This window comes from Trachypithecus francoisi, unplaced genomic scaffold, assembly GCF_009764315.1.
Source record: "Trachypithecus francoisi isolate TF-2019V2 unplaced genomic scaffold, Tfra_2.0 Lachesis_group4, whole genome shotgun sequence".
NCBI lineage: Eukaryota > Metazoa > Chordata > Mammalia > Primates > Cercopithecidae > Trachypithecus > Trachypithecus francoisi.
The window spans coordinates 99,739,957-99,765,367 of NW_022681469.1; the positions used below are offsets into that span (position 1 = coordinate 99,739,957).

Here is a 25,411-nt window from a genome sequence, read left to right on the forward strand (position 1 = left end):
AACCGACAAAAGAAATAATGTTATTTCTTTCAACCTGCTGTAAGTCCTTTCGTTTAAAGTTGCAGTTCCAAAGAATTGCTCTATGATGTTAAGTAAGGACTTACTGACAGTTAAGTATTTGTCGTCTAACAAATTTAGTGACTATTAAAAAAAAAAAAAACTACACATAAATTGAAAGAAAATTAATGTGTTTATTTCATTCCTAAATAAGTAGTTACTAATGGGATGTGTGTGACTGTTGGCCACTATACAACTCCTCAAGCCTTAGAATCAGATTGGACAAGCCACCTTCATTTCCTGTTTCTCATTGATTTTCACAATGTGGCACTTACTTTATATCACAGCAGCTGCCAACACCAGCATCTCAAAGATAAGATGACATTGAAAGGAATGGGTAGCACTATTCAAAGTTGAATCTGTGAGCCGTCTCCAGCGATTGTAGTTGTTCACGTGGTATATGACAAATCCACATGCTCCTCAACTTACAATGGTGTTACATCCTGATAAACCCATCATAAGTTGAATATGTGTTTTCGACTTGAAGGATATTTTCAGCTTACAGTGGGTTCATTGGAACGTAACTCTATCATAAGTTGAAGAACATACTGAATGTGTATTGCGTTTGTGCCATCTTAAAGTTCAAAAAGTGTAAGTCTAGCCATTGTATGTTGGAGGCCAACTCTAATGAGTATTTCTATGTACTTCTGCATATATAATATCTTTAGAAAATTTAAATTATCCCACAGTAATCCTTGGAATTTACTGTGGTGCCCTAGGTACTTTCATACCTCATTTTGGGAACTATGGGTCTAAATCGTTGCTTCTCAAAAAAGTGGTTTGTAGACCAGCAGTAGTGGTATCTCCTAGGAGTATGTTGGAAATGCAGTATCTCCTGCCCCACTCCAGCCCTACTGAGAATCAGGTGGCATTTAACAAAATCTTTAGGCGATCATATGATTTTTAACATTTGGGATACGCTATTTTAAAACTTCCTAACCCCAATTGTTCAAGGCCAGATTATTTTCTCTTCCCTTAATTCATATCTTACTTTCTAGTTGTGTTCTTGCATTTCTTAGTGTTTCTCTTCTACTTTCATTCCTTTCTCCTCTATCTCTTAAAGACGAAAGCCCACACATTCTATTAATATGTGGCTTATTTGAAACTTTCCATATGAGCCCTTCTCTGTGAACCCCTAAACTGAAGACATTTTTTGTTGATAGACAGTTTTTTCTTTTTTCTGGTGAGTTGTAGCTTTTATTTTCAGAAGGGTCTGTGACTCCAAAATGATTGAGAACCCGTGCTTGAGAGAGTCAAGGCCTGTTTCCCATTTATGTGACGCACTGTTTGAGTTTTTGCCTTTCTCAAACTTGCCATTTTTCGTGTATTATCTTACGTTTTAAATTTAATTTTAATGTGTTTTCTGTTCGCAAAAATAGTGTGTGGTTACAGTCAATTTCATCTTTATCAAGAGTGCCAAGACAGTTCAAGAGGAAAAGAATAGTGTTTTCAACAAATGGTACTGGGAAAACTGTATATCCAGTTCGATGAAAGAGTGAAATTAGACCCTTGACTCATATCCTGTGCAGAAATTAACTCAGAATTGGATTTTAAATGTAAGAGCTAAACTACAAAACTAAAAACATATAGATAAATATTTATAACTTGGATTAGGCAGTAGTTTCTTAGATATGACACCAACAGCATAAGCAACAAAGAAAAAATAGATACAGGTTGACTATCCCTTATCCAAAATGCTTGGGACCAGAAATATTTCAAATTTCAGATTTTTTCAGATTTTGGAATATTTGCATTATACTTATCAGTTGAGCACTTCTAATCTGAAAATCCAAAGTCCACAGTGCTTCAGTGAGCATTTCCTTTAAGTGTCATCTCAGTGCTTAAAAAGTTTTAGATTTTGGAGCATTTTGCTTGTCAGATTTTTGGATTAAAGATATTCAGCCTGTAATTGAATATGTCATCAAAAGGATTAAATGAATCTTTGCTGTTCCATTTAAAATTTTTTATACACAGTTATTTCCAACAGATAATGTATAACTGGTTGGCATCTCTTAATGCTGAATATTCCCTTTTCTATACCATATTAGTATAATACCTTTTATATAGTAGAGGCTTTTTAAATGTTATTAATGATTTTAGTTTAAAGAAATGTATTTGTTCCATTTTTGCCTATTAAACTATTTAAAATTCAGGCCATCTTGGAAAAGTAATTGTTGGGCTGGGCATGGTGGCTCACGCCTGTAATCCCAGCACTTTGGGAGGTCTAGGCAGGCAGATCACTTGAGGCCAGGAGTTTGAGACCAGCCTGGCCACATGGCAAAACCCCACCTCTACTAAAAATACAAAAAAAATTTAGCTGAGCATGGTGGCATATGCCAGTAATCCCAGCTGCTTGGGAGGCTGAGGCATGAGAATTGTTTGTATCTGAGAGACAGAGTTTGGAGTGAGCCAAGATTGTGCCACTACACTCCAGCCTGGACAACAGAGCAAGACTCTGTCTCAAAAAAAAAGGAAAGTAGTTAATTTTTTGTGATAGCTTTATTGAGATATAATTTACATATTGTATAATTAGCCATTTAAAGCATACAATTTAGTGGTTTTTAATATATTCACAGAGTTGTGTAACCATCACCATATTCAATTTTAGAACATTTTCCTCACTACCAAAAGAAACCCTATACCTTGTAGCAGTTAACCTCTTCCCATTTATTCCCACCAGCCCAGGAAACCCTCAGTCCACTTTGTTTCTCTACAGATTTGTCTGTTCTGCACAGTCATATAAGTCAAATCATAAAATTGTTATCTTTTGTGACTGGTTTGTTTCACTTAGTATGTTTTCAGAGTTACCCATGTTTTAGCGTGCATCCATGTTCAACATGAAGAATGGGTTTTATTCTTGTTTGTTGGTTTGGATGTATAGATTGAGCATCCAAAACCTGAAACTGAGTGCTGACATGATACTCAAAGGAAATGCTTACTGGAGCGTTTTGGATTTTCAAATTTGGGATGCTCAGCTGGCAAGCATAATGAAGTATTACAAAATCTGAGAAAGTCTGAAATCTGAAACACTTCTGGTCCCAAGCATTTTGGATAAAGGAGACTCAACCTGTCCCACATTTTGTTTACCCATTCATCTGTTAGACATTTGGGTTATTTCACGTTTTGGCTATGGCATACATGCTTTGTTTGCATAACTTTTCACTCCTTTGGGGAAAGTGGAATTACTAGGTCAGTTCCACTAGTAATTGCTGGAGTAGAAATCCTAGGAGTGGAACTGCTGGGTCATGTGGTAACACTTAGGTTTATCTAAACCTTTTGAAAAACTGCCCGATTGTTTTCCGCAGTAGCTGCATGACTCTACATTCCCGTCAGTAGTGTATGAGGGTTCCACTTACTCCACGTCCTCAGCCGCACTTGTTACTGTCTTTGTGAAAAGGTTCATCGTCGTGATTTTGATTTGCATTTTCCTGGTGGTTAATGATGTTAAGCATCTTTCATGTGCTTGCGGGCCATTTGTATATCCTCTTTGGAAGAATATCTGTTCAAATCCTTCTGCCGTTTTCAAATTGGGCCCCTTAAATTAGAGAATATGGTTTGCAAATATGTCTCCCATTCTGTGAGTTGTCTTCACTTTTATGATGGTGCTGTTTGCAGCACAAAACTTTTTAGTTTTAGTGAAGCTGAATTTATGTTTATTTTGTTGCTTATACTTTTCTGTTATACCTAAGAAACCATTGTCTCTCCAAGGTTTTAAATTTACTCCTGTGTTTTCTTATAAGGGCTTTATAGTTTTAGCTCTTATATTTGGTTTCTGGTCTATTTTCAGTTAATTTTTGAATATGGAGCAAAGTAAAACTTTTGAAAACTAATAGAGCTTTGCAAAATTATTTTAAATTTTTGAATATGGAGCAAAGTAAAACTTGAAAACTAATAGAGATTTGCAAAATTATTTTCTTTCTGATTTTAAATACTTTTAAATTAGATAAATTATATAGGTCAGTGTTATTTCTTCATTGATTTATTACTAGAAATTAATGTCTGGCAAAGCATAAACAATAACATCTCATAAGAAGAGGAGGAATACTAATACTGTATAGTAATACAAAGGTTTGAGGGGCAGTTTAAATAAAAGTTTTAAATAAAAATTTTAAATAAAAGTTACCCAGAGTCATTGGGTACTCTCTTTTCCCTTATGTATTGATTTTAGTCTTAGCAAATATATAAATTTCTTAAAGTGTGAATGCTCTTGAACTAAAGTAATAATTACCAACTTAGTAAGAGTTTTGTTAAGTGGTGAAACTTTCTTCCTTGATATTCATTACTAATTCCTGAATAACTAAGTATTTCAATTAATAGTTCCTAGCAGAGGTAGAATTACAACACGGTTTGGGAAATGCTGAGTAGATAGAGTCCCACAGTCTGGATACTAATAACATAGATGATGTAACTCAGTCATTAACCCCTGAGTATGTATTCCCATAACTTGATCATGATAGATGGCATTTTTTTTTTATTGTGGTAGAATAAATATAAAATTTGCCATCTTAGCCATTTTTAAGCATATAGTTCTGTAATGTTAACTTTACTGCTGTGCAGCCAGTCTCTGGAAACTCTTCATCTTGCAAAACTGAACTCCTTATCCATTAAACAACAATTCCCATTCCGTCTTCCTCCAGCCCCTGAAAACCACTAGTAATTTGAATTTGACTACTCTGGGTACCTTATGTAAGTGGAATCATACAGTATTTGTCTTTCTGCGAATGGCTTATTTCACTTAGCATAATGTCTTCAAGGTTCATCCATGTTGCAAACGTGTATCAGAATTTCATTCCTTTTGAATAAGGGTAAATAATATTCCACCCTATGGATATATGCCACGTTTTGTTTATCTGTGCACATATCAATAGAAATTTGGGTTGCGCCGGGCGCGGTGGCTCAAGCCTGTAATCCCAGCACTTTGGGAGGCCGAGACGGGCGGATCACGAGGTCAGGAGATCGAGACCATCCTGGCTAATACGGTGAAACCCCGTCTCTACTAAAGAATACAAAAAACTAGCCAGGCGACGAGGCGGGCGCCTGTAGTCCCAGCTACTTGGGAGGCGGAGGCAGGAGAATGGCGTGAACCTGGGAGGCGGAGCTTGCAGTGAGCTGAGATCCGGCCACCGCACGCCAGACTCCGTCTCAAAAAAAAAAAAAAAATTTGGGTTGTTTGTACCTTTTGACTATTGTGAATAACGCTGCTGTGAACATGGGTTCGTGATTGAACATATCTGTTCAAGTCCTTGCTTTTAGTTGTTTTGGGCATATACCCTGATGTAGAATTGCTAGATAATATGGTAATTTTATTTTTAATTTTTTGAGGAACTACCATGTATGATCATGATTGTATTTTGAAGTTAGTGTGATCTAACCCTAGTTTATTTTCCAACAGGTTATAACCCCCTTTACATCAGGCCAGGCAGGTGACTCATGCCTGTAATCTCATCACTTTTCGGGAGGCCAAGGTGGGAGGATTGCTTGAGCCCAGGAGTTTGAAACCAGCCTGGTTAACATAGTGAGATCCTGTCTCTTAAAAAAAATGCCGAGTGTGGTGGTACACTCTGGTAGTCCTAGCTACCTGGGAGGCTGAGATGGGAGGATTGCTGGAGTCCAAGAGGTCATGGTTACAGTGATCCATGACTGTGCCACTGCACTCCAGTCTGGGTGACAGAGCAAGACCTTGTCTCAAAAGAAAAAAAAATTACTATTAAATGTCTAAGGTGGTCACATGCTTTTAATAAGAAAACAAGAATGTTTTTGTACAGAGTATATCCTGAGCAGATAATGAGAAGCTTTTGGGTTTCAAATTGAGCGTCAATCGTAGCTTGTTTCCTTTGCTTAAAAACCAGTTTGTAACGGAAAGAGTATTGTGCTGATGGGTGTAAAGGTAGATGAACACAATAGGGCGTTTAGATCTTTAAATGGATTAAAGTAATATTAATAAAAGTTTTCTGAACAGTTTTCTTAAAATTTGGAATTGTTCATAAATACATTTCAGTACGGTATTCTCAATAAAATTTGCTTACAAGATTATTTTAGTAGTTTAGCTAAAATACTAGGTGGTGATATTTTAAAATGTGCTGTTAAACCCTTTGGGTTTGTAAGTTTCAGTGCTGAAACTGATAATTTAATAATTTGAGGTAGAAATATTTCTAAAACAGAATACATGATTCTCTGGCTTTCATTTAATATAACCTTGATGATTAAGGTTTATTTAAAAAATCAATGTTACATGGTGTCATATTCTTTTAAGATGCATAGTAAGGCTGTGTGATCTGTTACCAATAGTGAAATGCCTAACATCGGATATTTCGAGTTCTTGTCTTGCTTTTCTTTTTCCCAATAGCTTTTTTTTTTTTTTTTTTAAACTGCCAGTCAGCCTGCTTCTAATAGCTTCATTTCCCAATTAAAGTATTTTTAATCTACTATGGCTCTGAAACTAACCAGGCTTGTTGAGTAAAATAGAATAAATGTATTCTCGGCCGGGCGCAGTGGCTCAAGCCTGTAATCCCAGCACTTTGGGAGGCCAAGATGGGCGGATCACAAGGTCAGGAGATCGAGACCATCCTGGCTAACACAGTGAAACCCCGTCTCTACTTAAAAAAAAATGCAAAAAATTAGCTGGGCGTGGCGGCGGATGCCTGTAGTCCCAGCTACTTGGGAGGCTGAGGCAGGAGAATGGCGTGAACCTGGGAGGCGGAGCTTGCAGTGAGCCGAGATCGCGCCACTGCACTCCAGCCTGGGCAACTGAGGGAGACTCCATCTCAAAAAAAAAAAAAGCTATCTGGATTTTAGTTACTTGATTGAATTTTTGAAGTATATAAAGTATTCCTGTTTTATCTCCCAATTTAATCCCCCATTAGGTTATCTGTCCTGTTTTCCTTTTGCTCAGTTATATCCTATGGGACTCATAGATAAAAGTATTTTACCTCTTCCTTTACTTTTCAAGAGGGGAATATTGTTAGAAGGATAGTTAAGTACCAGAAATACTCATTTTGTCTTTTGTTTGTTCACTTTGCACTTCACACCATATATACTTTTTTGCTACTCCTTCCCATAACAGACTTAACTGACCCATTAATAGCAGCTCTGGGGCAAGCATGCCTACCTAGTAACATAAAGACTTCATCAGTGCCGGCTACACTTGGGGATATGCTGTTAGTTCATGACTTGGAGCAACTCACAGCTGTTGAGATATAAAAAGGAAACAGGCAATTTAGATGGTGTGCCTTGTTTCAGTGTGAAATGAGCCTGTGTGTTTGGCTGTTGATGTAGCACGTACAGATCTCTAAAAACTGACTGCTGGGATGCAGCCATGGGATTCCAAATCAGTGTTTTCTTTCTGATTAAAACTAGATGCACACATTTTTAGAAGTCTCACTTGACAACCTCTGAAATATTTAATTTTGGATTTTGTTCCTCTACAGCAGAGTTTTGAGGCTTGTAGTTGAGTGCATTGCTTTGTTTTAACATGTGTTAATCCAGTTGGATTTGCTGCTGTGTGTTCCCGAGAATATACATATACAAACTCACACATACTCTATTAGTTTTTCATTATAATTTCTGTATATCATGCAATGGATGTATCTTGTCAAAGAGACTGTCTTTCTTGTAAATTAAACATACAGTTATTAAATGAGAACATTTGAGACAGTAATGCAGTCTGACAATATTGAAAGTAGGGCCGAGCGTGGTGGCTCATGCCTGAAATCCCGGCACTTTGAGAGACCGAGGAGGGCGGATCACTTGAGGCCAGGAGTTTGAGATCAGCCTGGCCAACATGGTGAAACCCTGTCTCTACTAAAAAATTAGCTGGGCATGGTGGTGCACACCTGTAATCCCAGCTACTCAGGAGGCTGAGGCATGAGAATTGCTTGAACCCAGGAGGCAGGAGTTGCAGTGAGCAGAGATCGTGCTACTGCACTCCAGCCTTGGTGACACAGTGACGACTCCATCTCAAAAAAAATGTGGCCACCCAGTCTGCAGAAAGATAAAGTCAGTAAAAGTTACCTATGTATATAGGTTTGAAAAGGTCTACTGTTCTCAGCTTCATTTACACATACAGGTATGGTTAAATGGTATGTCTCTATTCCTCTGAATACTGCTTTTTATTTCAAGAACACCACATTGTTAGTCCATAGTGAAATACTCTGCAGAGTTTCAAACATGTTTATTTGAAAGTCTAATTAAATGATAACAGAGAGAAAATTTCCTAAAGTGTAATCTTCTTTTATACAGTCAGTATGTGCTTGATTGAATTAAGGAATTTATATTTGGTTTTACTTTCCTTAAAACTTCCAAAATTATTTTTCCCCTAGGAAGATGAGAATGTGCCTTCTGCTCCTGATCCTCCAAGTCAGCACTTACGTGGGCATGGGACAGGCTTTTGCTTTGATTCCAGGTAGATTTTTCTTTCCTTTGTAGAATTTGGGTTAATTTAGGCCAGTGGTTCTCAAAGGTGGTCCTTGGGAACTCATTAGAAATGCACATATGTAGGGCCTGGCCTAGCTGAACCAGAAACACCAGGCATAGGCCCAGCAATCTGTGTTTTAACGTGTCCTCCGACTGATTCTGATGCATGCAATCATTTGAGAACCAGTGCCATACAAACTTTTAGCTATTAAACCAAATGCACTGATGGGAAGTTATGAGTTGTGTTTATCCTTACAGTCTTACAAAAGGCATTTTCTGTTAAACGTGGAAGAATTCTTGGTACTAATTTCACATAATTGTGATTGGATTTCGGAGGTTTTAAGGGGAAAAAAGGTTTTGTTAATCTAATTGTAAAACTAAATTTAGAGGCTCTATAAATGGGTTACACAATTGTCTACAGCAAGCATTTAGAAGCAGAGAAAGGTTTCTGGAGTAAAGACTTTTAAGGTAAGTTGTTTAGTATGAATATCAGCTAACTAGATAAATGGAACCTTGTCATATATGGACAAGTTACTGTTCTACATTTATTAGAAATATGTAATTCTTTTGTTTTTCTCTTTAAGCTTTGATGTTCACAAGAAGTGTCCCCTCTGTGAGTTAATGTTTCCTCCCAACTACGATCAGAGCAAATTTGAAGAACATGTGGAAAGTCACTGGAAGGTGTGCCCCATGTGCAGCGAGCAGTTCCCTCCTGACTATGACCAGCAGGTGTTTGAAAGGCATGTGCAGACCCATTTTGATCAGAATGTTCTAAATTTTGACTAGTTATTTTATTATGAGTTAAGACAGTTTAGCGGTAAAAAAAATCACCTAAGATAGAGCACTGAGGAGACCATAGAGTGATGCTTTCATGTACCCTCTATTGCACTTTCTGACCAGGAGCTACTTTGAGTTCGGTGTTACTAGGATCAGGGTCAGTCTTTGGTTTATCAATAAATTTTAATCTGTTAATCTTACTTGCTTTAAAACAAAGTTCTTGTGTGTTCTTATCTTTATTTATTCCCTAGTTTGCAGAATTGTCTGAATAAAGGATACAAGGATTATTGCAATGTTACTGCACTGAAAAATGTGTATGTATTAGTGTGCTACATTATTTAGCAGAATATTCACAAGTTTCTGTTGACCTTGTTGATTGAGCATGACTACTAAATATTATGTAATAAAAAGCATTCATCATAACAGTCTTGTGAAGTAGTTCTTCAAATACAGAGAGTTCTATAATTTAGCCCATGAAATGATAGGTTTTTAATTTTCAGAAATGGAGCTGCATGTACAATGAGATCACATGCTTTTTATATGTGAAATGTTGGTTTTAGCAATTAAAAGAAGGCATATTTTGCTAATTTTATGACAAAATTTTAGAATAACCTGAATGATTATTTTTAAACTATCTTGAAGTTGTATGTATATATGTAATGGGAAAATGGAACAAGAGATGTCAATATCATTGTTTTCCTATTAAATGATCTCATAACAGGGGTGTTTGTGGCATAAAATCACAGAATATATATCAGTATCTTTTTTACATTTTCCTGATGAGAATATAAATTTGAAATATTCTCAGTAAGTGATTAAAAGTACAATGCATAAACCCAAATCAAAGTAATGTGTTTCTTCAGTTATGTCTCTGCTGTATAGAACTCTCACTAACATTAAAGAACGAGGACACATTTTCCAAGATCTATAATTTCATTGTTGTCAAATTTATTTGTGAAAGTTTTTCATTAATCTAGCATCTTGAACATCTTTTTTTGGTTTGGGCCTTTAACATTCTTCTGAACTGTATTCCCTTTCCCTTTTATAATGTGCATGTGAATAATTTAAAGTACCAGCTTTTGATTTTGCCGCTTTTGTAGTTATCAAAATAGTTTACATTTGTTCTGAGCAAACTAAGCTATTGAAGATGTTAACCTAATATTTAGACTTGGGGGCATTTTGGGTTGCTATATGTGAACTGCAGCATATGTCACTTGTATTTGTTGGTGGAAGCAGAGTTTGTATATTGTTAGAATCCTTTAAAAAGTTTGAGTCGGCCGGGCGCGGTGGCTCAAGCCTGTAATCCCGGCACTTTGGGAGGCCGAGACGGGCAGATCACGAGGTCAGGAGATCGAGACCATCCTGGCTAACACGGTGAGACCCCCGTCTCTACTAAAAAAAATACAAAAACTAGCCGGGCGAGGTGGCGGGCGCCTGTAATCCCAGCTACTCCGGAGGCTGAGGCGGGAGAATGGCGTGAACCTGGGAGGCAGAGATTGCAGTGAGCCGAGATCGCGCCACTGCACTCCAGCCTGGGCGACAGAGCGAGACTCCGTCTCAAAAAAAAAAAAAAACAGTTTGAGTCTAGGGCAAACCAGTATTAGGCATTTGTATGCCAGCTGTTAGGACACAGCAGTCCTAGGAAGCAATAGCTTTGGAGACTCCAAGTTTCAGCTTCCTGACTGACAGGTTATATGACAAGCAGAATATACTTAGGTAAAATATGTTCAACAATAGGAGCTAATCCGCAAGTACCCTTTGAGTGTTACAGTAGTGGACACTGTTGATCTTACTGGCCTAGAACTTATTTTAAAATAGTTTAAATCCAAGCTTGTTATTGATAGAAAAGTAATACAGCCTAATCAAAGCAAAAAATGTAAGGGAATACAGTCTACGTGCATCAGCTGAACAGCCTTAGAACGAGGAACTGAATGGATATATTTATTAATTTCCATGGTAAACTTGATACTGGTTTTTCATAATGGACACTACGGAAAATAAAGAGCCATATTTATTTTTGGGTCAGAGGCAGTTTATTTTCAATGTGATTTCATTTACATTTATAAGCAGCTTTTCTTGACAGGAATTTTGATTAAATTGCCTTCAGTTCTAAAACAAACCTCTGTTGCTTTCAGACTTAATGTGCTCTGTCCCCAACAAAACATATGAAAATATAATTTAAAGCACAGTTTTCACAGACACAGTACAATACATTCACTATACACAGTATAACAAAATATTCCCATCCTTACCTGTTTAGTAATACTGTCACAATGAATAAGTAAATAGAAATTGGAATTTATCATTGAAAGAAATGTAACATGCACAATGACTATTTTATGACTGTTTAGCTGTTGAACTACTGATCCAGCCTGCAGTTTCTTGCACTAGAAGGAGCGAAGCTAAATAGTAATTGCTGGCCTAAAAAATTTTTTTTGGTCAATTGTAGGTAGATATGAAATAGCCAAGTGGGGCCTTCTTATGCACCTAGTTGCGTCTCATATCTGGATCACCCTTTTAAACATAGGCTAACACTGTATATGCAGGACCAAGGCCATACTTCAGATCTGAGGAAATTTTTAGAGGGCAGTGTCTTTAATAAATACTTTAAAATCCCTCATTATGAGAGATTCAGAACTTATGAGTATAGAGGTTTACTCATCTGGCTAACAGAATTGTCATCCTTTCAAAATGTTTGAAAATTGAGGAGGGACCCCTGCTTCCCAGTTATGTTACATAAGACTTTTCATCAAATGGGAACATGGGAAGAAACTTTTTAATAAGCAATTTGAGTTTGTTTTATGGGCAGCTAGCTATCTTGAAGCATTTTTTATTGCATAATTAGGCAACTGGTAAAGTCGCGTGTTTAAGGAATAGCACTTGGGAGAAAAGAACAGTCAAGGCATGATGGTACTGCCGGTGACGGAAACTTCGGGAACGGCCCAGATGTAGGTGACTCTAGCGGGTCAGATTAGTCACGCTTTTCTTTGACCACCTGTTGCAAGAAGCACTTAATTGTCAATAAGGCTCATTTTCATACTTCAGCAAAGTGTTTTATAAAGCTAAACAGACATTTCCAATGAGAACGCAGACCTCTCTACAATGTGATGAGAAAAGTGCCTTTTAAAAACAAGTCAAAAATGAGCATGAAGAGGAGGCAACAGGGGTCTTAACAAAAATGTTCCTCTTTGAAACATGCTTAGAATTTTAGTTCTGATTTGCAACCCACAGGTTTGGTAGGGCAGTGGTTGCAAGAATTGGCAACACATAAACATTAAATTGTTGGCAATAGAGAACTACAAAGTGCTTTAAAACTTCATCTGAAGATGAAGATATAACTAAATTTCACACACACAAAATTTGCACTTAAGTATTTCAAAGTGTTTCCTAACAGATTTCAGGGGAAAGTATTTCACTAAGTGGGTATCTTGGTCCGCAGATATCAATAGGCATAAATTGAATCCCTTGTATCCAGCAGGCACTCAATGAATGTGTATTAAATGAATGAATGAACTGAATAGACTATTTTGTACAAAATGCCATTTATAACACTAAAATGACTAGTAAGTCAGATGGCAAGATTTTCAGCTTTTTAAAGGGCAAAAGGATTTGCAAGATAATATAAAACACAGAAAGCACACCTTTTATGTATGTTATTTAAATATGAAAATATTTTTAGCATATTATGTTAAACATTCTTTCTTATTTATATTTCCATTACCTAAAGTCTTTCTACTCACAAATACTAACTCCATTATGTAAGGCATGGTAACCAGTTTGATAATGAAGGTATTATTTTGGTTTTGAACATATGTGAGTTGATGTGTTGAAAACTTCAATCACATTACAATCTTGAAAAAACATCTCAGTGCCAGCCCCTCCTCCCCCCAGTTGATACCACTGCAATACAATTCTACAATATGCAACATGCCCTCAATTTTATTTTGTTTTGGGGGAAATGTGCTGAAGAACCTAGAGCTTGTTTTGTTTAGCACCTTATATCAAAGTAATGAAAATGGGTATGATGATTACATGTGCAAATGTACAAAATCATTAACTCTACAAAGATACATCATTCCAAAATTACAGAAAAAATTTAAAGCATGCATTTAATTCTTTTTCTTTAAAGGGTTGCTGAATGCTTCCCCTGAAAAAAGGTGGCTGTTTTCAAAATCAGCAACTGCTGGTGAGGATTTCTTGGCACAGTTATGACCAGCATGTTATTGCTGCATCTTCCTGATGATCTCAGCTGACACCGGGGGATGGAAATTGATTGTGTGGTGCCGCAGGCCCTGAGCTGTCTTGTAACTCTTCCCACAGCGACATTTGAATGGTTTGCGGACACGAATCTGTGTTCTGTGACCATTCTTAGCGTGGTACTTTATGCCATTCACATTCTGTGGAGAAGATGAAAATATTTCTTATTAGACGGATTCACAGAATGCCTGTCAAACTTGGGAAACCTCAGTTTGGGTCTGGACTGCGGTTCCTGGATGGCAGCTGTTTAGAGTGTAGTCTTTTGCAAGGACTCTAGTTGGGACCCTTAGGGACATTCTGGTGTGTCAATCATGGGCTGTACGGATGGCCACACACACAGCTGACTCCAAATTTCAGATGTGCCTCAATTACTCTGAAAATGAAATTACTGATTTCTTTCAATTTTATATAAGATATGTATTTAGGACTTAGACTGTATAAAGAAAATCCTCTGAATCTTTTCCACTCTAAATAAAGTTAACAGTGAACAATCCTATACAAAGGTCCTCAGCATGACCAACAAAATATCTTTCTAAAGAAAAAAAAAAACATTAGGGCACATCTCAAAGTTTGACGTATAGAAATTTTTGATTTGAAAACTCAATTTACATCTTGCTTCTAGACAACTGTGTTAACAGTTCCCTACCATGTCTTAACCAGAGTTTTTGTCAATTTTCTGCTCTGCCCTAAGCCAGTATCTCTGATGCCACTGTGGGAGCTACTTGTTGCCCAAATCGTGCCCCCACTGTACAACTGTATATGTTTAATAAGCACCTGTGGTCAGACTGGGCCTTACCTTAAGTATTACATTCCAAACATACAATGAACTTTAAAAATTTAAGGTTATTTATATAATGTTAGTCACTAAGATTGGACTTCTTAGCATCTGGATACTAAAGTTATCAAGATGCTGTCTGAATTTCTATTAATCGGTTTTGCTAGCTCACCAGCATATTCTATGTAAGACTCCATTCTTAGAGTCACTCTCTACAGTTTTAACAACCAGTAATCCTCATCCCAATTAAATGGTGAGGAAACAGACTCAAGGGTAGTAAGTAACTGGTGGAAGATTTAAGAAGGGATGGCAGAGGTGTGGTATTTGAGCATAGGTCTTAATTTCCAAGTTAGCAATTGCCAGATTAGAGAGTAAGGGAACACAGAAGACAGCCTAAAAACAAAAAGCACAGATTTTAGGAGAGTGAGCTGTTTCCTAAAATACTACCTAAATCCAGTCATGCCAGGCCCAGTCCCTTGCCCAGCTAAAGGATTCCAACACAATACTGTTCTCACTCTTCATGGGATGCCTTTAAAGGCTGCCAGAAAACAGCTCCCTGCTATTGTCTCATGAATATCTAGCACAATGCCTAGCACATTGTAGATGCTCAGTAAGTCTCTGTGAGTAAATGAAGTTACAACAGCACTTGCCAAGTTCATGCCTCACTAGTATGGAAGAAGGGTTGCTACTAAATATAAATGTTTGGTGGTTATTACCACTACATTAGAGATGTGCAATGCACATTAATGTTTTTAAAAAGTCCTTGGAAGAGAGCTCTGCTGGACTTTGTTGAGCCCAGGAGTGCCAAGTAGCAGTTGGCTCAGAGTCTGAAAGTTGTCCAGTGATTTGAAGCAGGACAAACAGTCTGCTCTGAACACCTGGCTCCAAGCCTTCTGTACCTCAGCCTTGTCCTTCCAGCATCAATCTTTTCAAACATAAGTTCTTCAGTCTTGTTAAGAGGCATGTTGGGAGTTTCAGAGCCTGCTGGGGCAGGAAAGGGAAGGGTAGTGGCAGTGGCAGAATCAGACCCACTGAGATGTTTGATGGGTAGATATGTCCTGCCAGTCCCTGGCGGTTCCATCCCCTCCGAGGCCCAGGCACATGAGTGAAGAGGCCAACGTGTGTATCGAGCCCAAGTGAGCCTTCAGATGATTCTAGCCCCAGCTGGTGCCTTAGAGCCACTGCGTGAGAGACCCCAGGTGAGAACCACCTTGTTGAACCAGGCAGCCCAGAGAACTGTAAAAGATAATTGTTTTAAGCCATGTATTGTGTGTGTGAGAGAGACAGAGAATGAATATTAGTTTTACGGCCATTAGAAAAAGACTTCCGGCCGGGCGCGGTGGCTCAAGCCTGTAATCCCAGCACTTTGGGAGGCCGAGACGGGCGGATCACGAGGTCAGGAGATCGAGACCATCCTGGCTAACACGGTGAAACCCCGTCTCTACTAAAAAAAATACAAAAACTAGCCGGGCGAGGTGGCGGGCGCCTGTAGTCCCAGCTACTCGGGAGGCTGAGGCAGGAGAATGGTGTAAACCCGGGAGGCGGAGCTTGCAGTGAGCTGAGATCCAGCCACTGCACTCCAGTCCGGGCGACAGAGCGAGACTCCGCCTCAAAAAAAAAAAAAAAAAAAAAAAAAGAAAAAGACTTGCAACTTTAATATGGTAGAAAGTGTCCTGGGTTACAAATGCTAGAAATGCGCACCTGCCTGCTTAGTAATATCCCATTTATAGCTCAACAAATATTGAGCACCTAGCAGGGTCCTTTTCCGCGGATGAAGGGCTACTAAAACATTTCATGTCCTTGTTTTCATGGGGAACTTGATGCAGGACAGATCATTAGTAATCCAGCTACCTCTGTGCCACAGAACCATTCAAACCTTGTCAGAAAATACAGGAAACCAAAAACAGAAAAGCATTAACCAAGAAACAAAAAGGCAGAGCAACTCTTAACGGTGTCAGGGCTTAGCCATTCCATTGAGGGCTGAGGCTTTTATAACTAATTAGGCTAAAAAAAAGATTTAAGACCAGAAATTGCTAAAACCAGAGAAGCCAGTCCAACGTGAAGTCAGATCTGTCGTTCATCAAGAGAAGGACAAGCCAGGGCTGAGGGGATTCCAGCAGGTGCTGTGGCCCGTTCCCAGCTTGAATGTAAACATTATGTTGTGTGTCTGGCATGAGACTGTGAGGAAAACAGCCAACACTACACACACATCAGCTTTATGGAAAAATCAGGAAGCACATTTAGAAACATAAGGTATTTCCAGGGTTGGTCAAAGCACCTGCTGTGCCATCACTCCTTTGTCTTTGCTGCTGTGATTAAAAATGTTGACAAGTGTCAGTGGGTTGCCCTTATCACAAATGTTAGTACAAGGTCAAGTAAGACTCATGTTAAGACATTTCCTCCATCCAGCCATTCAGTTAGAGGCCGCAGGAACATCCTCTTTACAAGACCAGAGGAGCTCTGAAAAGATCCACCAAAGTTTCTTATTGCATCAGTCCTGAAACAAATTTGATCTTTCAAAAATATTAGTAAAAAAATAAATAATGGCCGGAAACCTGAAATGCTGAAATTGCTGAAATTCTTTGGTCTTTGAAAAAAATGGAATCAAGCTTCAAAGGGCAAGGAAGGTTGCTAACATTTATTAAGAGCTTATCATACTGGGTACCTGATGTCAACTGCCTTATTTAATACTCATATTCTGGATGAAAGAACTGACTCCTAGAGGAGGTGAGTGACTTGGCCAAGATCACATGGCTCGTAAATGACAGAATTGGAATAGGAACCCAGGGATGTCCGATTCCATAGTCCATATTTCCTCATGTAGTCTCCTAACGTGCTAGGTACTCGTTAATTACAACCACCAGCTGGTGGTCTTTGAAAAATCTTACCAGTTGGGAAGAAGGACTGGGATAACAGTCTGGAGAAAACTGTGAGTTACAATGATGCTCTGACATCAAGCTAGTAAGGGAAGAAAGTGGGAAGGTAGGAGGTAGAAAGGAGGACTTAGGTGGGGGGTTCTACCATTAGGAACTACTTGTCCCCTCTGATGGAATTAGGCCAGTCAATAGCAGGCGATTTAGAGGCTTTTCTAAAAAGTCTACTCCAAATCAAATCATGAAGCCTAAAGTCCAGATGCCAAGCTGGGCCATCCTGTCCTTACCTGTATGGGATCTTTGTTGTCAGTACTCAGGCCTTCATGTGTGCAACATGACACTTGACCTAGATAAGCCCAATGGTCAGTTTCCCAGGGGCCTGGATGTTGTACACAATGGAGAAGATGAAGTTGCTTGGGGATTTGATGAGGAAGAAGAGTAAGAAAACAAATTGGGGATGGTAGTAGTGGTAATGGTGGGGGTTAAAAGTGAAACCACTTGCAGCAATGTGGACACCCCAACAGCCGCAGAAAGCAGGAGGGCTGAGGCGCACGCAGTTCCCTACTGGCCACTGCACACCAGCACACAGGGTGTCTAGCAAGTTGGGTGGGTTCTTTAGGAAAAAAAGGATTGTCTCTTCCCTCAGTCATTTAAGTAATATGTTCAGTTAGACAATTGCAGAAATTCAGAAAACACAGAAGAGCATAAAAAAAGAACAGATACTATCAGTTAATATTTGAGTTAATTATATCTTGAGTTACATAATTGAGTTAATAATCTCTCTCTCAATACCTTTTTTCCACTTAATGTTACTTTGTGAGCACTCCCTCATCATTAAGTGTTTCTCAGTGTTTGAAAACGGGACACTATCTGGGTCTGTCTCTGTTGATGAAACTGTCACCGTGCAGAGGACTCCAGAGGAACTTTGGGGGGCGGGGTACTGTTCTGTTTTACATTTCTTAAAAAACAAAACAAAAAAACTTTAAAATGCCTTTAATCTTCGCCATTCTAACATAAAAATTATCAAAGGGAAAAAACCTCAAAGCACTTCAACCCATCTTTTAAACCTGTCTGCATTATAAGGAAGGGAAGTCGTCTGTTCCCTGAATTCAGGCAAGCGTGAGCAGCGCAAGGGCGGCGGGCTCAGTGGTTGGGGCCTGGAACGCCTCTGGGAAGGATACAAAGGAAATAATCCCCCCATGGCTTTGGGGCTTCGGGCCTCAGTGGGGAGCCCACATTTCCCTGTTCCCATGGGCTACGCCTTGATTTCTTTGCCCTCAGAGCATCTGTCACATCTGAGACCGGTGCTGGGTGCTGAGGAGGGACAGGGAGCTCTGAGGGTTTTGGGAGCAGTAAGGGAGATGGTGCCTCAATGTAGAAAGAGCATGTGGGGAGGATGAGAATTTGACCTACGAGAGGCGGAGAGGGGAGTCGGTCTGGGAGGTTGGTGAGGGCTCCCAGAGGTGGTGGCACTGGAGCTGTGCTGGAGAAAGTAGCGAAATTAAAATGAGAGATACTGAGGGAGAGAGGAAGGGACGGAGGACCGGAATATGCCTCTTTGCCCTAAGGACTGTTTAGCTGAAGGCAGTTAAGCAGCAGCAGATGCAGGAAGGAGTCCCTGCTCTCCCTCTGTGTGCCTAAAAACAGGACACAAATTTACAAAGACAAAGCCCACTCCCACTTCTTCCAGGGAGATCAAAGGTTAACCAATGAAGAGGACTTTAAACTCTTTCTGGCCTGGACATGGTACTGGAGGAATCTACAGTAACAAGCTAATACACTAACAGGACTTTTGTCTGCCTTTTGTTTTTCTTTTTTCCTTCCACAAGTTGCTGCTCCCAGAGACTCAAAGCCCTTTTCCTTTGTCACTTCTCTAAAAATGTACTTAACTGTTCTTTGTTGAAGACGCTGTATAAGCTGTGAGAACCGCCCATTTCCTGGGTGTCTTGTCTCCCATATGAAATACACATGTTGATAAACTGTTTTTCTCTTGTTAATCTCTCTGTTGTTACAGAAAAGATGTTGCAACTAGAACTTATGATGATTGAGGGAAACATTGTTTTTTTCTTCTACAGAGGGCAGGGAGCATCCTAGGCTAAGGAGTTAACATGGGAAGGAAATGTGGAGACCTGGCTTTACTGTGGGGTCCTTCTCCCATTCCCTGCTCAGCATGAGGTCTGGGAGTTCAGTACCTCATCTTCTGTCTGCTCTGTAAATGCCAATGAAATGGTGAGGACTGCTGATCCTGAGTCAGTGTCCAGGAGACTTGGCTGGCAGAGACTGCTGCCAGCAGCAAGCAGGGAGTAAGAAAAGTCTGACTTGCCTTGGGAACAAATGAGGTGGCAGCACTTCTGGATTCTGCCCGAGTCCACAGTACCCAGCTCATCCCACCCTCTTCTCTCCAGTACACAAGCCAGCAATGATGCAGTGAATAAGATGAAATACTAATCCCATTGGAGCACCACCCTACCTTCCAGCCAGCAACTTCCGGGCAGAAAGAGTCAGCCGCCAGCTTGGGATGTAGGAGTGGCTCATCTCCAGTGCCTGGTCAGAGGTGAGGGCACAAGCCTGCTATGGCCCTGCGTATCATGACCTGCATTCTGGCCCAGAAAAGGAAACTCACGCTTCCCTCGCGGGATCAGGACCACCAACTGCCGCCCATGTCACCTGCCAGTCAACGGGGCTGGAGTCGGCAGCTCTTTCAGCCCAAGGCTCATCGAATTCTCAGTGGTGGAGAGAGAACACTCAGAAAAGCCCCACCAACCCAGACACAGACAACGGAAGGGGAACGGCCAGAAACCCAAGCAAAGGAAAAGTAAAAGAAAGTCAGAAATGACAAGAAGGAAAGGATGCGGATAAGGAAAGGGGATGGAGCTAGAGGTGAGAGAGAGGGGATGCCTGCCCTGCACTCGCTGCCCAGAACTCAGGGCGTAGCTTGTATTTCCTTTGTGTTTTGGCGGGTCAGCCTGAGTACAGGTCATTACTTGGCTCCCGCTGTTAACATGGCCGATGTGGAAGACACCCCTGGCCCGGTGCTCCGCCCTGGAGAGCAGGCAGCAGGATGGCAGTGGTGGGGAGGAACAGCTGCGGTGAGAGGCGGTGGGAACCGGCCCCAGGGGCCAGTCACGGCCTTCTCTGTAGAGATCAAGAAAGAAGGAAAAAGTCTCTTTCTGCAATGAAGCGCTGCCCTCTGGAAAAATGGGCTTGTCCAATAATCCTGTGGATGTTTTGTATTCCAAGGTAACCCCTGAGCGGCCCTTCCCTCCTCTCCCAACTCCATGGCTCTGACACAGAATGTACAGATGCGTCCTGAGGCCTGTTCTGACCCAAATGCAGCGCTCCTCTGCCAGCCCTCAGAGGCTTCTCACATCTGCATCCTGGGGAGTTCATTTCAGCTTAAACAATGAGCATCTGGACTTTGCATGATGGAACTGTAACAGTACATAGAGTAGGTGAAACCTAGAAATGCTAACTTTGTGGTACATTTGTGTGCCATGCTTTTACATCGACAGCTGCTATGAAAAGTACTGAAATAGATGAGTGTTCAGAGAGACCTATTTAAGAAGGGGCAACATAAGTGCTTATGCTATCTTTTCTTTTAAGCTTAAAAAAAAAAGTCGATCTGCTATGAGTGAATCAGCGTACCACCGAGCATGCCAGGTATGTTTCTGATTTTGCTACTCCTAGCTCACAGGTGGATGTGAAAGAGCGGCTAACACCTCATGGGGAAGTTTGCAATTTTGTTTTTAAAATGCCCTCTAGACCCATACTTGACCGTTGTGGTGTTGCTCATTTTGTCCCTGTTCCTTATTAGAAAATTTAGCACCCCCAGCTGCCCATGACACCCAGTCAGGCCTCAGAGACCTGGGTCAGCAGACAGGCAGCTGAAGTGGGTGGTTTGGTGAGAAAAATATCAAAGACCTTTTTTCTCCTGATCCCCTTTCATGCCAGTGGGTGGAAGGAAGCAAGAACTTCCTCAGCTGGAGGCTAAGTACCCTACCACACTCACCAAATGGCTCTGGGAGCCATCTGGGGCTTTTACAACTTCAAAGTGGTCTCCCGTGAGCCACCTGCAGGGCCATCCATTGGGGAAGGTGCTTGGCAAATAAATAGGTTGACATATTTGATATTCTGTTCTGATGGGTCCCCCAATATGACATGAATGTGAAGACTATCAAAGACATGATCCTCCTACAAAAGATCTCTCTTGACCGCCAGGATCCCAAGTAGATGAGCAGAGGGGAAAGCCGCGGTGGTGGGTGAGCACTGCCCTGAGGGCACCTGTGTGCACGCAGGGGTGAGGCCCACGCACTCTAATGCAGGAGAGGGGAGTGTCTGCCCCCAGCCCATACACTCGCTTTAAAATCAAGAAAGGGCTGCTGCCTTCCATGAAGCTTGCCCTGTTTCCATGTGGTTATGCCAAGCACGCAGCACCTCTGTTACCTTGTATCTCTTTTTACATCCAGGAACTGGGCAGGCAAAAGGCTTCTCTTCCCCTCCATTCATGCACATGGAGCTGAGGATGGCTTCGGAGCTGATGGCACTCTCTGTGGTCCAGGACTCATCGCTGTCCGACTCCTCATAGTCCACCTCCTCCTCGTCATACTCGCTGCCTGCAGGACAAGAGAAGGGCAAGGACTGTCAGGAGCTCTCATCTCCCCACAGGTTCACCCGGCCACTCCCAGGACAGGAGACGTGGCAGTGGCAGCGCAGCGCTGACGCCCAGGGAGAGGGCACTCGCGGCACCAAGGGACTGCAAACATGGCTATTCCCTTACAACCCTGAGAGCAAGAGCCCTGTGTTCCAACCTAAGAGACCAGGGCAAGGGCTTCCCAGCAATTCACGGCTAGGAGTTGGCAGAGCAAGAACATTAACTCGGTTCTACGGCAGCCCAGCCTGTGGCTGCGAAGGCACAGGGAAGACTCGCTCTGGGGCCAAAACCAAAAATAAGCAACGATGACAGGCTCCTCACACTCCCCCACACTAGTGCCTGTCAATCCCAAAGGAGCAGAACCCTGTCCCCTTCGCTTTATGCTTTACTGGCCTAGTAAACGCAAAAATCTCCAGGATCGGGGGTTACGCTTTGGACTTCTTAGGCATTTCCAGTAGGAATGAATTTCAGGTGTTTTTCTTTATAGATTTGAGCTGGGAAATTTGGAACTAAAAGAGGGTTACCCTCACGCTAGGGAGCAAGAGGCACAGAAGGCCAGGAGCTCTGAGGGTAAATCGCCAACAGCGACTCGTCCTGGAAGACGAAGCGATCCTCTACACACGCAGTCCCAGGCACTGCGTCTGCGCTTCAGCTCATGCGACGCTTCCTGCTAGGGCTGGCCCATCGCAGTCACACAGCTCAGACAGGAAGCAGGGATTCTCTTATATTCCTAAGGGTGAAGAGCTCTGCTAAGAATCGAATTGAAATAGACTCGACTGACTTCTGTGCAAGACGGCAGGGATGGAGAACCACTTCAACAGGCAGCCTCGCTTCGCTCTTTTTTAATGAGGCCCAAAGCCATTTATTTGGAGCTTTTGCACAATACAACCCTGAAGGACGTAATTCTACAGATCATAAACAGTGTAAAATAATATGTTGACAAGTCCTAATGCATTTACAAGCCCCGTGGAATAAATAGGAATTATAGCACAACATTAATAAGAATTATATGGTAGCAATTACAGTTGTGAAATTCATCCCCCAGGTGTGAGGCTAAATTGTACCAGGGGCCTGCTTGGGTGCTTCAGGGGCTTACTCTGCTACATCAATTATTTCAACACCAAATATTGGCACTTTTATTGGGTTTCATTTTAATAGGCATTAATAAGATTGTTTGAAGAGCCAGTTGAGCCAGGAACAGGGACGCCAGCATCTGAGGCTAAAAGTTGAAAGGAGCCAGGAAGGAAGGAAGGGACCTGAAGTTTATTGAGTGCCTATTATGTTTCAGGCACATTATATGCATTATCTCATTCAATCCTCCAGTAACCCTGTGAGGTGGGGATTACTGTCACTTTTATACACACGAGCAACTGAGCCCCAGTGAGGTTAAAACGCTTATGCATTCTGAATTAGCCATTAAGGGACAGTGTGCTTTTCCCCCATTGCTTCCCAGCCCCCAGTGCCATGCTCTACTGAGGGGTTCCTTTTTAATCTCCTTTGAGTCGCTGGCTCTTCACCATTTAATACTGAGATGGAATTCAAAGCAGTCTGTTTTGAAGTCTGTTAGAAATTCTTGGGTGGTGCAGAAAAAACAATTTGGCAAACATGAAGCTTTGGAGTTAAATGTGGGTTTCAGTAAATTCCGCTGTACTTGGCCACAGCTCCCTAAATCAAGAGAGCCGGTTTAGAAACGCTTGTACCAGGCGACACAGGGGTACCACTCTGCCACGCTGCTCAGGGTCTGTCCTGGAGCAAATCTTGAAATCTGTTTTTAAGTAGGGCATTGTTTAAGACATTTTACTCTTAAACAAATGCCACATGCTGGCGTCCTTTAACTTGCTTGTTAGAAAACTATAAATGCTATTTCGCAAAGCTCCTCCAGCGGGACTTCAGAAAGTTAGAATGACTAATTAATCCATCTAATTGGGCTACTTTGTTAACCTCAATACCAAGAACCACGAAACATTTAGAATGGGGGAGGGTGGGGCGCCTCAGACCAACTGGGAGCTTAATGAAGCCCAACAGAAGACAAAACTTCAAAACTCCACTGGATCAAAAGCGATCAGGCCGAGGGGCTGAAGCTGCCTACACCGTCTCCGTCTCCAGGGAAGGCGCGTGGTATCCAGCCCCAGGCAGGGCAGGCAGGGGCCACGCAGCTCACCCTGCAAGTTGGAACACTTCTGAGAGGGAAAGGTCGTGTGGGCCGACAGGTCTTTAAGCTGGGACTGTCCCAGGCAAGGTGAGACACACACCACTCAGCAGCTACAATCAAATCCTTGGGTGAAACTAGTCATCTCCCTCGGTTGCAACAAGATGGACTTTTGTTTATACTTAATTTTGTCCTCTAACAGAGAACATCAGCACAGACCTGGGCTCATGGCTTTGCTTTCATTAGCTGAAGGACAAGCTGCTTGGCTTTTATTTTCTCTTTCATGAAATGGGCACAAGTCTGTTCCTTGCAGGTTGAATTTAAGGATCAGAATGAGTTTGTACAGAATACCTGGGATAGGAGGACTCCACAGAGTATGAACTGAAAACAAGCAAGGCAGTGTAAGCAATGCCATCTTTGTAATCACATTACATAGACATATTCCATATAAAATAAGATTATCTTTAGAAGAGCCTTTTGTGAAACCAAACAAGATAATTCCAAAAGGGTTGGGAATCTCTACTGGAAAAAACACAAGAGAGACTCCAGGACCAGACAGGCCCCATCTGCTTTAAGCTCAAAGAAGGAGCAAAGCACACTCCAGCCCCCACCTCCATGAGTCTGCAGAGGCCGGGAGGGAGCGCAGCTGGGGCTCAGAGCACGGAGAGCCAAGGCAAGTGACGCTACCTCCCTGAGCTTCAAACTGCTCAACTGTAAAATGGTGAATGCCTGCATGCACTAAGGCTATTGTGAAGAATAACTGAGTTCCTGTGTTTAGGACGCTGGACAATGCCTGGCCCACGGTAGGCATTAAAGTAGTATATGGCAAGAAAATAAAATGCTATGTGAGCTGTTTATCTCATCTACTGTTCCCTTGCTCTCTTGAGAACAGTCCCCTTTTTAAACCTGAGGAACATGCTGGGGTTCTACTACAGCTTTTCTTATTGTACCCCAAATGCTCCCCTTTTATTAACCAGGTGTCCACAGCACCAGGCGGCAGCCAGAGGGCCTGGGGTGGGCAGCGTAGGGGCTGCGGGACCCGAGTCACAGGCGCTCAGATGCTGGCACCAATTCTTGTCCCTGGCAGGGCGTGGGATGTCCTGCAGAAAACTTTTGAGGCCAAAACACAACTGCTGTTAGTCTCCTTTCAAACATTTTAGAACTCTAGAAAGAAATACCCAAAACTAAAGTCACCAGAGCTGCTGGGCCAGCCTTTGTCCTCTGCGTTATCCATTTCCTCATGTCTTCCCACAAGAGGAAAATAAATCCCAAGCTCATTCATTCATCTTCAATTGCTGCTTCAGCTGCTATCTCAACACTCACTGCAGAATGAACAAATCCCCAGCAGTCTCCATGCCTTTGCTAAGGAACTCCTTCTCCATTCCTGGAAAGCAGCAGGTGGCAAAGGTGCTTCTCCTAGCAACACCCTCCCAAGTTTTTACTCCTGTGCTTCAATTAAT

General features: G+C 41.5%; 2 protein-coding genes across 13 annotated transcripts in view; one reads left to right on the forward strand and one right to left on the reverse strand.

Moving 5' to 3' along the window:
• The window catches only part of TAX1BP1 (Tax1 binding protein 1), a 91,723-nt gene extending 82,427 nt beyond the window's left edge, over positions 1–9,296 (forward strand). For all 12 annotated transcript variants that reach the window (XM_033191899.1, XM_033191901.1, XM_033191903.1 and 9 more), the window contains 2 exons: positions 8,376–8,458; positions 9,054–9,296. In XM_033191899.1, the coding sequence (XP_033047790.1) occupies positions 8,376–8,458; positions 9,054–9,255 (285 nt within the window). In that variant the 3' untranslated portion in view covers positions 9,256–9,296. The remainder of the gene's footprint in view (positions 1–8,375; positions 8,459–9,053) is intronic.
• A 1,960-nt stretch (positions 9,297–11,256) lies between these two features.
• JAZF1 (JAZF zinc finger 1) overlaps positions 11,257–25,411 on the reverse strand; it is a 359,494-nt gene continuing 345,339 nt past the window's right edge. The window contains exons 4-5 of the mRNA XM_033191913.1: positions 21,595–21,764; positions 11,257–13,643 (exon numbers count right to left, since the gene is read on the reverse strand). Of these exons, the coding sequence (XP_033047804.1) occupies positions 13,467–13,643; positions 21,595–21,764 (347 nt within the window). The 3' untranslated portion in view covers positions 11,257–13,466. The remainder of the gene's footprint in view (positions 13,644–21,594; positions 21,765–25,411) is intronic.